This window comes from Gekko japonicus, unplaced genomic scaffold, assembly GCF_001447785.1.
Source record: "Gekko japonicus isolate JY-2015 unplaced genomic scaffold, Gekko_japonicus_V1.1 scaffold977, whole genome shotgun sequence".
NCBI lineage: Eukaryota > Metazoa > Chordata > Lepidosauria > Squamata > Gekkonidae > Gekko > Gekko japonicus.
In genome coordinates, this window is record NW_015159743.1 from 466,305 (window position 1) to 481,023 (window position 14,719).

Below are 14,719 nucleotides of genomic sequence, written 5' to 3' on the forward strand. Positions count from 1 at the left end.
AAGGCAGCAGAGATCTGTCTCCCTGGAGAAAATGACTGCTTTAGAAGGTGGACTCTGTGGCATTATACCCAGCTGAGGCCTCTGCCTTCCCCAATCCCACCTCAAAACCTCTAGGGACTCCCCAGGCCAGGCCCCAAGGCTCCCTCCCTCCCTGAAAGGCCAAAGGAGGCCTGCAAAAGGGCCCTTCCGCCACACCCTTTGACTCACAGAGCCGGTTAGAAGCCTCTCCCCTTCCCGCCCTGAACGTTCTAACCTCTCTCACACAGTTGATGTCTGAAGCAGATCCCTGCAGAGGCCATTTCAAAAGGTTTTTGGGGGAATTCAGCCATCCCTGGAGGGATTTTCTTAGTTTTTGCATTTTTCTGCAGATACAGGAAGTCTACTGAGTATGTAGGAAAAGCTCCTGGGCCAGAGGGAGCTTCCTTTTACTGGGAATAAACATCCGAACGGCGCCATCTGTTGGAAATTAGATATATAGATGGCTAATAGCCACTGACAGATGTACCCTCCCCCCATGAATTTTCTAATCCCCTTTGACTGCAGTCTAGCAACTATCATCATATCTTGTGGCAGTGAATTCTGTAAGATAATTATAAGTATGGTATAATTGTCTGTTATAGCAGATGCTAAAACCTTCCTAACTTTGCTTCGAGGACCAGAAATGTCTGCTTTCTGGAAGCTGGATTTCATTCTCCAAATACACAGCTGGTTCCCTTTCCTCATGCCATGCAGTTTTTGGATTAGTACTGAAATGGGGATTTGTATGAATTTAATATGTGACTTGAATCTATATAATGCCATCTAATGAGAAACTTGCCCTGACCAGGATAATCCAGGCTAGCCCGATTTCATTGGAGCTTGGAAGCTAAGCAGAGTCGGCCATGGTCAATACTTAGAAGGGGGACTACCAGGGTCATGACATGGAGCCAGGCAATGGCAAAACAGCTCTGAACGCCTCTTGCCTTAAAACCCCCACAGGGTTGCCATAAGTCAGCTGCGACTTGACAGCAAAGGAAAAAAGAGAGGACTTTATTGCACACATAGCCTCTTCCATTCCTGCCAGAGTTCTGTTCAGTGTGGGAGAGAGGGAAAGTTGGTGAAGGCCACAGCCATTGGGGGGCCAGCCTTCCCGAGTGGATTATTTTCCAGAGGGAGGAGGGGGAAGGAAGAGGGAAGGCAACTTCCAAAGGGCAGGGAGAGTGAAAGGCAAACCAGTAGAGGTATGCGAGGTAAGTTACTACTAGAGTGAATCCAAGAGAATTTGCAGTGAGAATATGAAGAATCAAGCAGCGCATTTCCTATGCATTCTTAAAGAGCATCATAAGAACATAAGAGACGCCAATGTTGGATCAGGCCAAAGGCCCATCCAGTCCAACACTCTGTGTCACACAGGGGCCAGAAATACCAGGTGCCATCAGGAGGTCCACCAATGGGGCCAGGACATTAGAAGCCCTCCCACTGTTGACCACCCCCCCCAAGCACCAAGATGACAGAGCATCACTTGCCCCAGAGTCCCTATCTATACTTTGTGGCTAATAGCCACTGATGGACCTCTGCTCCATTCAGCATCTTGCTATGCCAGTGGGCAGGGGGGGAGCAATATCCAAGGTTACCGAAACCAATCCCCTCCAATTCTCTTGTTCCTTATTTGACTTCCCCAGTCATTGTCTCTAACAGAAGAGTAAGTTTTTATACCCCTCTTTCCACAACCTTAAGGATTCTCGGTGGCTTACAATCGCCTTTCCCTTCCTCTTCCCACAACAGTCACCTTGTGCAGTAGGTGGGGCTGAGAGAACTGTGACTGGCCCAAGGTTGCCCAGCAGGCTTCATGTGGAGGAGTAGGGAATCAAACCCCATTCTCCAGGTTAGAGTCCGCCACTCACCGTGCTGGCTCTCTGATAGCAACAAAAGCTGGGGGCATTTATTTAGTTAGAACATTTTTATTCCACTCAACATTTTCCTGCAGATTGAAAAAATGAAAGCAGATATGCTAGATAATTGAAGTGGGGTGGCACTCATAAAACAATGAGCAAAACCAGAGCTAGTATGATAGCATCACCTTACCCAATCTAGTATCCAACTTGCCACTGTAAAAGTCTGGCGGATGATCCCAAGATATGCTTAGGGGGCATGCAATGCAGGTCATCTAGATGAAGCTAAGCAGGTTTGGGTCTGGTCAGTGCCTGGACAGGAGACTCTTATGTGTACCAGTCTGAATTCCATGACAGGTGAGATGTGAATGCAATAATTTAGTATATGTGCTGCCGAAGCGAGCACAATGCAATAAATAAATAAATAATGTGCCTTGCAGTCCTGGGAGAAGAGGGGCCAATTACTGTCAAGATTCCACTTGTACTGTTGGAATATAAAGCAAGAGCCTTTTAGAAGAATGCAGCTGGTGTGGGAGCTCATATCAGGAGAGATAATATGGGGGTCCCATATAGGCCACAAAGAGCTTCAAAGGTCCGAACCATCACTTGCAATTGGAGCATACTGGCAGCCAGTGCTGTGAATGTATAATGCAGCCTGGGTAAATTCATATTTCTTGGTGTTCATAAGGAAATGCACAGCCTCTTTTTGTGCTAGCTGAACCTTTGGGATCATCTGCAAGAGAAGCCCCACACAGAGCGCTTTACCGTAGTCAGACCTCAAGGGCTGCCCTGGAACACGCTTCATAAACGTCAGCTAGTTCAGAATGTGGCTGCCAGGCTGTTGACCGATTCACCGTGGCTTGCACGCATCCAGTCCATTTGTGGCAACTGCACTGACTTCCAGTTGGTTTCTGGGTCAAATTCAAGGTGCTGGTATTAACCTTTAAAGTCCCAAATGCTCGGACCATCATACCTAAAGGACTGCCTCTCCCATTATGACCCCCTGTGGTGTCTTCATTCTGCTGCACATGGGGTTTTGGTGGTGCCTGGTTCTCGATTCACCCATTTGAGTGAAGGCCTTTTCCATCACAGCCCTAACCTGGTGGAAAGCTCTGTCTGAGGAGACTCATGCCCTGCAGGACTTATCTGCGCTCCGCAGGCCATGAAAGGCAGAGTTATTCTACCAGGCAATCCACTAATGTAATTTTGGTAGACCCTACCATCAGCACTATTTTATGCCGAAAGCATTAGTTCGCTGTATGCTGAGTTTTTGATTGGATTTTATTGAAATAGTGGTTTTGTTATTGCTATTGTATTGCTATATTGTTAGCTGCCCTGAGCCCCATTCTGGAGAAGCGTTGGGGATACAAATCTAATAAAATAAGTAAAAATTAATAAAATGTTACAAAACCATGGATCAGCATTTTTATCCTGCTCTACTCTTGTCTTTCCACTCCCTTTATTTGGCTTTCCTCACTGTTAAACTTTACATTCTAAATTCCTGTCTTTGTGCTTGTTCAGTAAAGCGGCTTGTAAGTGTATGGTACAATAAAAAGGAGAGTGGGGACTGGTTCTCAGTGACACCAGAGGGCAACACCAGACATAATGGGCATATAGGATGGTAGATTTCATTAGGAGAAACTTCTTAATAGCAAGAGCAATACAACAATTGGGATCAATGGGCGTGGTAAAGGAAGGGGTGGCCATTTGTCATGGATGCTCTACCTTTGGATTTCCTCCACTGAGAAGGGAGTTGAACTAGAGGACCTATACACCCCCTCTCAACTCTAGGATTATGATGATGATGATGATGATGATCATGATGATGATGATGATGATGATGATGATGATGATGATGATGCTGTTCTTACAGAGCTGGGAAAGGAGTCTTTTCAGCCATGAAGCTTGGCAAGGCACGCGCTTCAAAGGATGACCACAGGAAGCAAGGTACGTCTGCCCTCCCACCTATAAGTTGCCCTTGTCCCAGCAGGTAGCTGAGAGATCTTTGCAGGATTGAGTCTGTAGACTATCAGGATTCAGATGAAATCTTAACTGTGACCTTGTGCCTCTGGCAGATGAGCCAGCCATTCTGGAAGCCGAAGACTTGGATCGGAAAGCAATGCGGCTTGGAGGCGGCTTGGATCCAGACACAATCTCCCTGGCATCAGTCACAGCTGTCACCACCAATGTCTCTAACAAGAGGTAAGGAGAGGTGCCACACTGGAAATGATGTCATACCCAGAATGGAATCCATGTAAAGAGGATCACAAGACAGGAAGTGACATCACATCTGGGTCAGATTCCATGTCTCAAATTTCAGATCTAAGTTCTCACCCTCGCTTCCAGTATTATTTTATTGAAATCCTTAATGGCTCACTCCATCCAAAAGGATTAGCACAACTAACAATATACTAAGCATAAAGCATCAAAAATGCTTTGAATTACTTTCCCTTCCTCTTTCTAGCCCCCAGAAGTCTCTAAGGGGGGGAAAGTCTTATATAGAAGATAGCCAGGATCAGATTTTGATGAGTCTCCAAGGAAACAGAATTCTAAAGTTGAGGATTAGCCTTGAATAACTCTCAGCACCTTAAAGGAACTAAAAGGGGCATAGGGTTATATCCAACCAGCTTTTTCCACTGGTGAAAAGGGGATTTGGGAGTCCCTTTGTCCACCAAAAGGACTATGCTGGAGATCATGGGATGTATGTGGACAAAAGCCATGTGGGAGAGAGGCTGTAATTGTCAGCTAGCTGCCATTTAGGTGTGTTCTTCCCTTCCCTGTTCCCACTTGGTTGCAGCTCAGCAGCTTGCAGTAAACATGCCAGGGAGACCGTGGGAGCTAGACGCCGTTATCAGTCTGGCTTCGTGAGGTAGGGAGGGCTTGCAGTCCACATTTGGTGTGAATCTTTCTGCTCTCAGGAAACCCTGCGACTCTCCTGCTCATGATGTAATCTCCCGCCAGGAGTCTTCCCACGCGCGGGCTCGAAGTTCATTTGCTTAGCTAGTTGCCTTGCCCGCTATATGTATTGGGGTGTTCCCGCCTTCTAGTTATTCCTAACAATAATCCTGTGAACATGGTACCAGTCTTGTACACTAATAAAGCATAACGCTTCTTAGGAAACGTGTGTGAAGAGTTACTTGCTGTGGAACCTGACAGTAATAACAACCAGAATCAGGCAAGCTTGAGTGAAAAAATTGGCATGACCCAACCCAAAAATTGGCATGACCCATGACCCACGTAGCTGCTTTGCATGGGGAGCAGTCCAGTTTAAATAAGATAGTGGCTTGGTCCAGGCATCATGTGAAACCCTACTTTAATTAATCTAACTATGGTTATTGTGATTGTTGAATGAGGCCATTCCATTAACAAGGGCTCGTGAGAGTCCATCGTACCAGGATGGGATGTTGCTTGTTAACCAAAGTTAGTCTTCACTAAAGTTTCTGTGATGCCTGAATACAGCCATCCTGATTGAATCCTGGCTTTTTCTGTGACAATTGCGTCCCAGATCCTAGAGAAAAAGAAATTAGTCTAGTAGCTGTTATAGATTTTCCAGGCTTCGTGGCCGTGGTCTTGGCATTGTAGGACCTGATGTTTACCAGTAGCTGTGACTGGCATCCTCAGAGGTATAACACAGAAAGATGGAGTACTCTCTGTGTCAAGGTGAGAAGCAAAATGGTAGGCAGGTAGTTTGTATCTACTCAGGAAGGTAGGGCTGAGTTATCTCAGGTCCTACAATGCCAAGACCACGGCCATACAACCCATAAAATCTACAACAGCTAATGAACTCCAGCCATGAAAGCCTTCAACAACAAATTCATCTAGTGTTTGTCAAGGATTTCAGTGGCTGTCTGTAACCTGAATTCTGGTCTCACAAACTAAACATAGTTGATATAAGTCATACCTTTGTGTTATGTCTGAAACAAGTCAATGTGAAGAGTGTTGAGTGCTCAAGAACATTGTATCAATGTTTGTTGTTATCATCATCCTTATTATTAACTTTTCAAGATCCAAGCCAGATATTAAAATGGAGCCCAGTGCTGGAAGACCCATGGATTACCAGGTAAGGTTCTTCCATTCTTCCCTTCTGTGCTACTTGAGTGAAGTTCTGTTCCTAACCCTGCTGCCTTTTTAGTCTGCATTTGGGCTGGTCCAAGAGTTCACAACCTGCTACCTTCCATTGGCCTAACTCCTGCTCTCTAGTTCTGCTGACGCACGATGCCTGGGAACCAGCCCTGTACCCATTTCCACATACACCCTGCCTCTCCATGAAGTCCATCCCTGGGGGACCTTGGGTCAGCCTATGGTACCAAGTGGCTTTCCTCCTTCCCATTGAATCTTCTTTTCCCATTCTCTGAAGCCTTCCTTCTGGTTGATGCCTCTTCTTTTCATCTAGCAAATTGCTGTGGCTTATTTCACTGTACTGGCATGGCTACCACTTTTCCATGGCTGGGTACCACATTGCTCAAATGATACCTTCAGGGTGGATCCATGTCTGTAGGGCAGATCACGGGCTCAGAGATTGGCAGCTGCCACAGCTATAGTGCCCCTGGAGGGGGCACTGCTAAACTAGTGTAGCATGGCTGCATCTAGCACACACTCTGTTTCTCTGGATATTAGTGACAGGATTCAATTCCTCTGGGCCTGTCCTATTCATGGTGCTGTGCAACCGTTTATGTGCCAGGCCAGTAGCAACCAGCATCTTCTGCAATCTGCCTACCTTCGTCTGCATGAAGAGACAAAAGAGGCCAAGTATCCCCATGGGAAGTGCTGTGGCACAATGGCAGAACATCTGCTTTGCATGCAGAAGGTCCCAGGTTCAATCCCCAGCATCTCCAGTTAAAAATGAGTCATGCAGTAGGTGGAGGAGGAGGAGATTGGATTTATACCCCGCGCTTCACTACCCAAAGGTGTCTCAGAGCGGCTTACAAACTCCTTTCACTTCCCCTCCCCACAACAGACACCCTGTGAGGTGGGCGGGGCTGAGAGAGCTCTTGACAGAAACTGCTCTTTTTCAAGGACAGCTGTGCCAGAGCTTGTGACTGACTCAAGGTCACATCAGCAGGTGCAAGTGGGGGAGTGGGGAATCAAACCCGGTTCTCCCAGATTAGAGTCTACGCACTTAACCACTACACCAAACTGGTGTAACCTGTCTGTAACCTGAATAGGTGGTGTGAAAGACCTTTACCTAAGATCCAACAATGTCCTCAGTAGTCAGAGTAGACAAAGCAGCCGCAACAGGCAAATCGTCTGATTCAGTATACGGCAGCTTCATGTGTTCACTTGTTGAAATTGGTCCAATGGAGGGCATGTTGCCCAGTGTCTAAGCCCCCCCCCCCATTCCTTTATTTATTTATTTTATTAAGATTCCAGGCAGTTTCCAAAATAAAAGCAATGTACTCATCAGTATAAGACATCCAATGAATGATGCTATAGTACAGAATTAAAAGACAATGTGATCAACCAACTGACCAAGGTATGCTATGGTGGTGGGATCAAGTTGTAGCTGACTTATGCTGCTGCTGCAAGGTTTTCAAGGCAAGAAACAAACGAGGTGGTTTGCCATTGCCTACCTCTGCATAGCAACCCTGGATGTCCTTGGTGGTCTCCCATGTAAGTACCAACCAGAGGTGACCCTGCTTAGCTTTGGAGATCTGACAGGATTGGGCTAGCCTGAGTCATCTAGGAGAGGGGAAACTATGCTATAAACAATGTAAACATTGGAGCATATTGTATGTATGACTGCTTTTTTCTGTCTTTCATCAATGTGCACACGTGCATCAGTAACATAGAGTGGGTAAACTGGAAACTGAGGTAAATCACAGTTGTCCAGTTTCAGAGTTCATTTTTAGACATTCCTATAGGTAAAACAGAATTATGGAAGGGCGAAACTTCATGCAGAGTGAAATTCCAGAATAATGAAGGAATGGAACTGGGGAAATCCACTCCTCCCCTATTCCCGTTCTCTTTCCGGCAGTCAGTGGTCTTTTGGAAAGGAGTGCAGAGAGGGGATACAGGAAGAACTCCAGCTCTGAAGACCACAAGGGATGGTGTGCACATACTAAGTTTCCTTCCTGCCTTAGGTCAGCATCACTATAGTTGAGGCACGGCAGCTGGTGGGGCTCAACATGGACCCTGTGGTATGCGTGGAGGTGGGGGAGGAGAAGAAATACACATCCATGAAGGAATCAACCAACTGCCCCTACTACAACGAGGTGAGTCCACTCTGGATGGTTGTTGGCTTATCAGCTCCTTCCTGGATCTACATGTCACCTAAACAAAGTATTCCTGAATGTTCAGACTTAGGTTAGCATTACATGTGGAGCTGGCAGCATTAATGCAGGAGGAGAGAGGTAGCTGTAAAGGAGAATCAGCAGGCCCACCCATTGGCCTCTGCAAATGTCCATTACATCCTCAGCCAGGAACAAGCTTAAAAATGTCTCGAAGGAGGACAATTTTAAGGGAAGAAATGGCAAACAGAGGAAAGGTTCTGCATCCACCTGCCATTTCTCCCCGCAGATGCCTCACTACTGCCCCATTAGCAGGGGACCTCATGTTTGTCTTGCAACAAGTAGGTCCACACTCAAAGCTAACTGAAATCTGCCCAATCTTTGTGACCTGCTAAACAAAATGCAGTGTAGCATTCACGTATGATAGCTCACTAGGTGCTCAGGGTGTTACAGGCACCTGACAAGCCATGAGTCATGGATGTGGGAGGCATATCCTATAGATCCTTATTTTTATTGGCTACATTTCTCTTCCTATTATATAATACCTTCTGCCCCACCCCTGTAGATTTCCTGGTTTAAGTCACCATCTGTTAGATGCATTAGGGGAGCACCCCATTTGTGTTCCATTTCTTGCACAATGCACCCTTGTCCTGGGGTTCACTGCAGGAGATGGAGACCAAGGATTTGATGGGCCAGTGGCCAGAGCCATGTCTGAGATGCACCATCTCCTTCTTGGTACCTGCACATTTCTTTGCAAATGTTAAATCCTGTACAATGCTGTATCTCATTATGATCTCTTTAATACAAAAAAAAATGCATTATAAAAATGCATTTTGCTTCTTATACATTGTTTGTGTGTGATTTCATCTGAGATTCTTTTTAAAATAAATAAAATTTAAAAAATAAACACATTTTAATTTTTTTAAAAAAATACCAAGGACAAATCAACTGTCCATTTTGCCCAAATATTTTTCCAGTCTTGCGAGGGGGATTTAGATTTTCTCCAAGCATCTTTTTGTTTCAGCAGCAGGAGGACCTACAGCTGCCTTCATCTTCATCTACAACTGCTTTCATTTCCTTTATCGCTACAGTGGAGATCTGGTGAGAATTTTGTCTCTCCGCATGCCACAAACAATGCTAACTCTTTTTTCTCTTTCTAGTATTTTGTCTTCGACTTCCATGTTCCCCCAGATGTCATGTTTGACAAGATCATCAAATTATCGGTGAGCAAGATTCACTACGCATTTCCATTTTTCTCTTTGAGTTTCTCGATAAGTGGCCCATTTAAAAACTAGTACCTCAGAAAATGACTATCAGGGTTAGACAAGATGACCGCACATCAAGGTTGCTTTTTTGCAATGTTTTATGAGTGCACATGTGCACAGAAGTGGTATAAAGAACAAATAGACTGAATGAATTCCAATTTTTGGCAGTGTACGTGATCTAATTCTGGAATTAACTTCAGAAATTCTCCTAGTTAATCCAGAATTAAGACGTGGAACACAAAACAGAGAAATTTTGGAACAATAAAGAAATGGAAAGGGGGGGGGGAGTTTCTTATGCATAATGTAAAGTTTGTTTACCAAAGTTCCATGCTTAGAATCTAGTATTAGATGCGGAACTGTGCTTCCTGATAATCTTAGCTTTCATTTTTTAAAGAAGTGTTTCTAGTCCCCATGTTTGAAAGAATAGTTTCAAATTGCCCTAACCAGCATCTCAGGGGCTAAAGAGGTGACAGAATAAGATTGTCAGTGATTGAGCATGGAGTTTCAGTTTACTGCCTTCTTTCATGACTGGAAAAAAGCAAAATCAATTATGCAAATAGTAACTAAAATGAGCCATAAATTATGCAGACTAAGGCCAATAATGTCAGTTTCCTCAATTTGCATGATTGGTCTAGTTTGGGCCAGGATTTGGATCATATGGGCACACACTGTTAGCCCTGACAGTCTTGGATAATCTACTGCCATGTTCCTTTTGGTATTAGACATGTCACTCTGATGTTTCTGTTCTGATTGACTTAAAGTGAAACAAAACCATCATCTCACTGTGCATTCCCATTTAAAATATACTGGCAGCATTTGGGATAAATGGAATGTCAATACAGCAAATATTTTTAAAACTCAAACCACTACACACGTGAGACTCACTCCCTGCAACACCTGAGATCCTCTATGTGTTAATGATAACCCACATTCCACCCCTTTATCAATCTGCAGGTGATTCACTCCAAGAACCTGCTGCGTAGTGGAACTTTGGTGGGCTCTTTCAAAATGGATGTAGGGACTGTTTACTCCCAGCCTGGTATGTAGCACAAGATGCTGATTCATATATATAATGTGGGGTTGTCATAATGGCTCCCCTGCTTTTCTGGTATTCATCCTGGGGAATTCTGGGTTTGCGAGCATGTGATACCAACAGTGGGTGCTTGATTTAATTTTTTCTTGTTTTCCTGGTTGGTGTCTTCTTGTTATCACCAATGGCCTAAACAGTTAGAACAGACAGAATAACGTGAGCGCTACAAACTCATTTATTGGTTGCCTTTCTGCTTCTCTGGTAAGCACAGTAACAAATTTAAAATAAATAATTCAAGGATTATTATTTTTTTTTAAATCTAGTAAAATATACCATGGCCTGAAGATCAAAACATAGCAGTACATCCCTCAAACTCAGTCACAAAATGGCTGATTCTGCCTAAGCAACTGACGTAAAAATACTCGAGCCATGATCTAATATCTTCCCCTCTCCTTGCAGAGCATCAGTTCTACCACAAGTGGGCCATCCTGTCTGACCCAGAGGACATCACAGCAGGCCTGAAAGGTTACCTGAAGGTTGATGTTGCTGTGGTGGGCAAAGGGGACAACATCAAGACACCACACAAAGCTAACGAGACAGATGAGGACGACATTGAGGGGTGAGGAACAGCAGGGTGGTGTTGGCTTCCTCACTCATAATTTGAATGTCAAAAGACTGAAATTCAGATTCTGGGAAGGGTTACTTTCTCAGTGTCCAGCACAATTTTTCTTTCTATAAATTATTATTAATTGTTGATTAGATCCATTAATAAATAAATGCCATCCACACATGAACACATGAAGCTGCTTTATACTGAATAAGACCAGTGGTTCATCAAGGTCTCAGTCTACTGAGACTGGCAGTGGCTCACCAGAATCTTTGATAGAAGCCTTTCGCATCATTTATTACTTGATCCTTTTCACGGAAGATACCTGGGATTGAATCTAGGACCTTCTGCATGTCACGCAGATGGTCTATAACTGGGACACAACCCCTCCCTAACACACAGCCCAACGTGTTCCTCTCTTTGATTCCTGTGCTCCAGGAACCTGCTACTTCCAGATGGTGTTCCTCCAGAAAGGCAGTGGGCTCGCTTTTATATCAAGATCTACCGGGCAGAGGGTCTTCCACGTATGAATACCAGCATCATGGCTAATGTGAAGAAGGCCCTCATTGGTGAAAACAAAGATCTGGTAGACCCTTATGTCCAAGTGATGTTTGCAGGACAGAAGGTACACACTGGTGTTGGGTCGGAGGATCAAGATGGGCAGCCCCGTCTTGTATGGCACAAATATATTTCTTATCTACTTAATGAAACAATTGAAATTTTGAATGGGTACAGAAGCATTTAGCTTAATTTGTGCCAGGGATCCTCAGAGATTATCCTCAGAACCTGCTTCCAGCACTTGAAAATAACTTGCTTCTGACTCATACAAACTCAAGCCTGGAATCTACATATAAATACACTGTGGCATTCTAAGACAGTGTAGTCCTTTCCTTTCAAAGCCCTTCATGACCAGGGACCCGCACCTCTGAGGAACTCTCTCTCTGTGTACAAATCCCATGCACCAGTTACTATATGCTCAACAACATCTTATTGTTGTCTGGTTATCATTCATCCCTCAGGGCACTGAGAACACCTTCAACCCATTTATAGGCTTTTTCCAGCAATAGCCTTGACCCTCTGAAGTGACCTCAGTTACGAATCAATCTCCTTTGCTGGCCTTTAGAAAGTTGTGTAAAGTGATTTCATTTAAGAGGGCTTTTTGTTAATAATTGGGCAGTTGAAATTTTGTAGTGCTGGTTCTAGGTGATGACGATTTCCACTTATAATGATTCCAAACTCTGCTGTACATCCCACATAAAATTTATTTACTGAATAAATAGCATGTTAAAATTGAGGTTTTGTTTTGGGAATATGTCATTGACCTCCCCATGGGTCTGGTAGTGTTTTGCCATCTGCCTTCCAGTTCATCTTCAGAAGAAAACCACAAGATGAACTTGGCAGATCTCTTCCAGCTTCAGAAACACCCACAGAATTCCTGCCGAGTTATAATATCAAGTAAATGAGCTAGATTCAAGTCCACTAGCACCTTAGAGGCCAACCAGATGTTCTGGGTATAAGTTTTTGAGAATCAAAGTTCCCTTCATCATATCTGAAAATGGGAGCTTTGACTCTTTGACCCAGAAAATCTTGTTGGTCCCTAAGGTGCTGCCTGATTCAAATCTAGCTCTTCTACTGCAGATCAATGTGGTTATCTTCCAGATCTGAGCAGTTGATTGCATCTATGACCCACCTACAGTTCTTTGCATTTGTCATGTTCTAGTCCGGTTATGGCCTTCAGTCATCTTCACTTCCATCTTCTTCTTCTCCATCACTCAGGGGAAGACCTCTGTCCAGAAAAGCAGCTATGAGCCTCTATGGAACGAGCAGATTGTCTTCACAGAGATGTTCCCCCCACTCTGCAAGCGAATCAAGGTCCAGATCCGAGACTCCGACAAAGTTAATGATGTGGCCATCGGGACCCACTTCATCGACCTGAGGAAGGTCTCCAACGAAGGAGACAAAGGTGAGGTCAAGGTGGATGGAATTTACCTTCATCACTTGGACGTGAGACATCCCAGTTCAAATTGTACTAGGATGGAGACAGAAAACAGATTTTTGGAAAATTTAAAGGCCTCATTGCCTTTGGAGAACACTCTTCTGCTCTTACAGACGTCTCTGGTGAAATAGGTTTTGCAGGGTTTTGAAGTTCTACAAAAACATGCCAGATCTATATAAAGGCAGCAATAGTGGGATGAGTGTGCACACCACAAGAGTAGCATTGCCTTTCTTGTACCACTGTCAGCACCCTGAAAACCCTCTGGCCTTCTTCAGATCTGCAGTGGGTCTGATTCAAGGACAGTCATTTACATTCAGGGACCTGGTGCAGCACAGCAGTTGGAAGACCAAGCTATGACCTAAGAGGTCCCTGGGTCAAGTGTCAGCCCTGCCTGGGGCTTACTAGGGGCCCAGGGCAATCCTGTCTGCCTCAGTTCCTCATCTGCAATAAGGGGATCATATTACTGGCCAAACCAACAGGACTGTGGCAGGAATCACAATTATAAATGACAGGTATTATTGTTACTGCTTAGAGTAGCTGATGTGAGCTTTCCTCCTGGTTGAATAATTCTATTTCCCTTTATATTGATGGGAAAAGCCAACCCCAAATCCCTATTGTAGGCACGGCTTGTATTATTTTGACCATAGAATGTCTGGTGATTCCTAGAGCAGACTGACATTACTTCCACATTTCCCCTGGAAGTGATGTAACACAAACAATAGCAATGTATTTTTGAAAAATTCTCCCACTAGTCACCAGAACGACAGCATGAAGCAGGAGATGGGGGGACCTGGCAGCAATATTAAATTTCCAGGACAAACTTTTAAAAAATGTTTGTGAGATACTTTTGATGAGATGAACATGTACAGAAATGCATATATGCAACTTAATTTTTTTAAAGGCAGATAACAAAGGAAGCACATGTGAAGAAGCAAGACCCAGATCTGATCCAGTGTTTGACTTGCTTATTTTTATGCACTTAAGACAGATTGCAGATAGGGCTGCATTATGAATAAAGGACCCATAGTTGAGAAGGGATAGAAACTTTGCTTGCATTTTGGATAAATGCCCTGAACCTTTCAGCGCATGTCAGGCTTATCTGTATGTGCCCAATTTTCTTTGCTTTGACTGTCTCTGCAAGGCTTTCTGCCCACATTTGGTCCTGCCTGGGTGAACATGTACGGCTCTACCCGAAACTACACTTTAATGGACGAACACCAGGACTTGAATGAAGGTCTGGGAGAGGGAGTTTCCTTCCGTGCCCGTCTACTCATTGGCCTGTCAGTGGAGATCTTAGATACCAACAACCCTGAGATCACCAGTTCCACAGAGGTTCAGTTGGAACAGGCCACGCCTGTCGCCGATGTAAGACATTTGTTCTCTCTGCATCTCAGCAGCTGGTGTTGGGTCTGTGTAGCAGTCTGTGGATGTTATGCAGTCACTGTAGAGAAGAAAATGGATGGGAAGCATCATTTCCCTATGGAAATATTTATTTTTCCACACCATGGGGAATGCAAAATGAAATATTTTTTTAATTGCAATGTTGATGTGACTCAGTTGGGGAAGAGGCTACATGGGAGTTTCTACAGGGCTGATTGCATTCTTCCTCTAGATACCTTAAGGCATCCAATACTGTTAGTCAGAATCTGGGTATCTGAGGCCATCTCCCTTTCATTCATGAATAGGAGCACAGCCTGGCATAAAACTCACACACAGTTTATAT

General features: G+C 44.4%; 1 protein-coding gene across 4 annotated transcripts in view; it reads left to right on the forward strand.

Moving 5' to 3' along the window:
• Positions 1 to 14,719, forward strand: part of OTOF (otoferlin) — a 217,717-nt gene that overhangs the window by 150,170 nt on the left and 52,828 nt on the right. For all 4 annotated transcript variants that reach the window (XM_015405380.1, XM_015429824.1, XM_015405386.1 and 1 more), the window contains 10 exons: positions 3,745 to 3,818; positions 3,947 to 4,073; positions 5,877 to 5,931; positions 7,952 to 8,083; positions 9,259 to 9,321; positions 10,318 to 10,402; positions 10,853 to 11,012; positions 11,439 to 11,625; positions 12,777 to 12,963; positions 14,138 to 14,361. In XM_015405380.1, the coding sequence (XP_015260866.1) occupies positions 3,745 to 3,818; positions 3,947 to 4,073; positions 5,877 to 5,931; positions 7,952 to 8,083; positions 9,259 to 9,321; positions 10,318 to 10,402; positions 10,853 to 11,012; positions 11,439 to 11,625; positions 12,777 to 12,963; positions 14,138 to 14,361 (1,294 nt within the window). The remainder of the gene's footprint in view (positions 1 to 3,744; positions 3,819 to 3,946; positions 4,074 to 5,876; positions 5,932 to 7,951; positions 8,084 to 9,258; positions 9,322 to 10,317; positions 10,403 to 10,852; positions 11,013 to 11,438; positions 11,626 to 12,776; positions 12,964 to 14,137; positions 14,362 to 14,719) is intronic.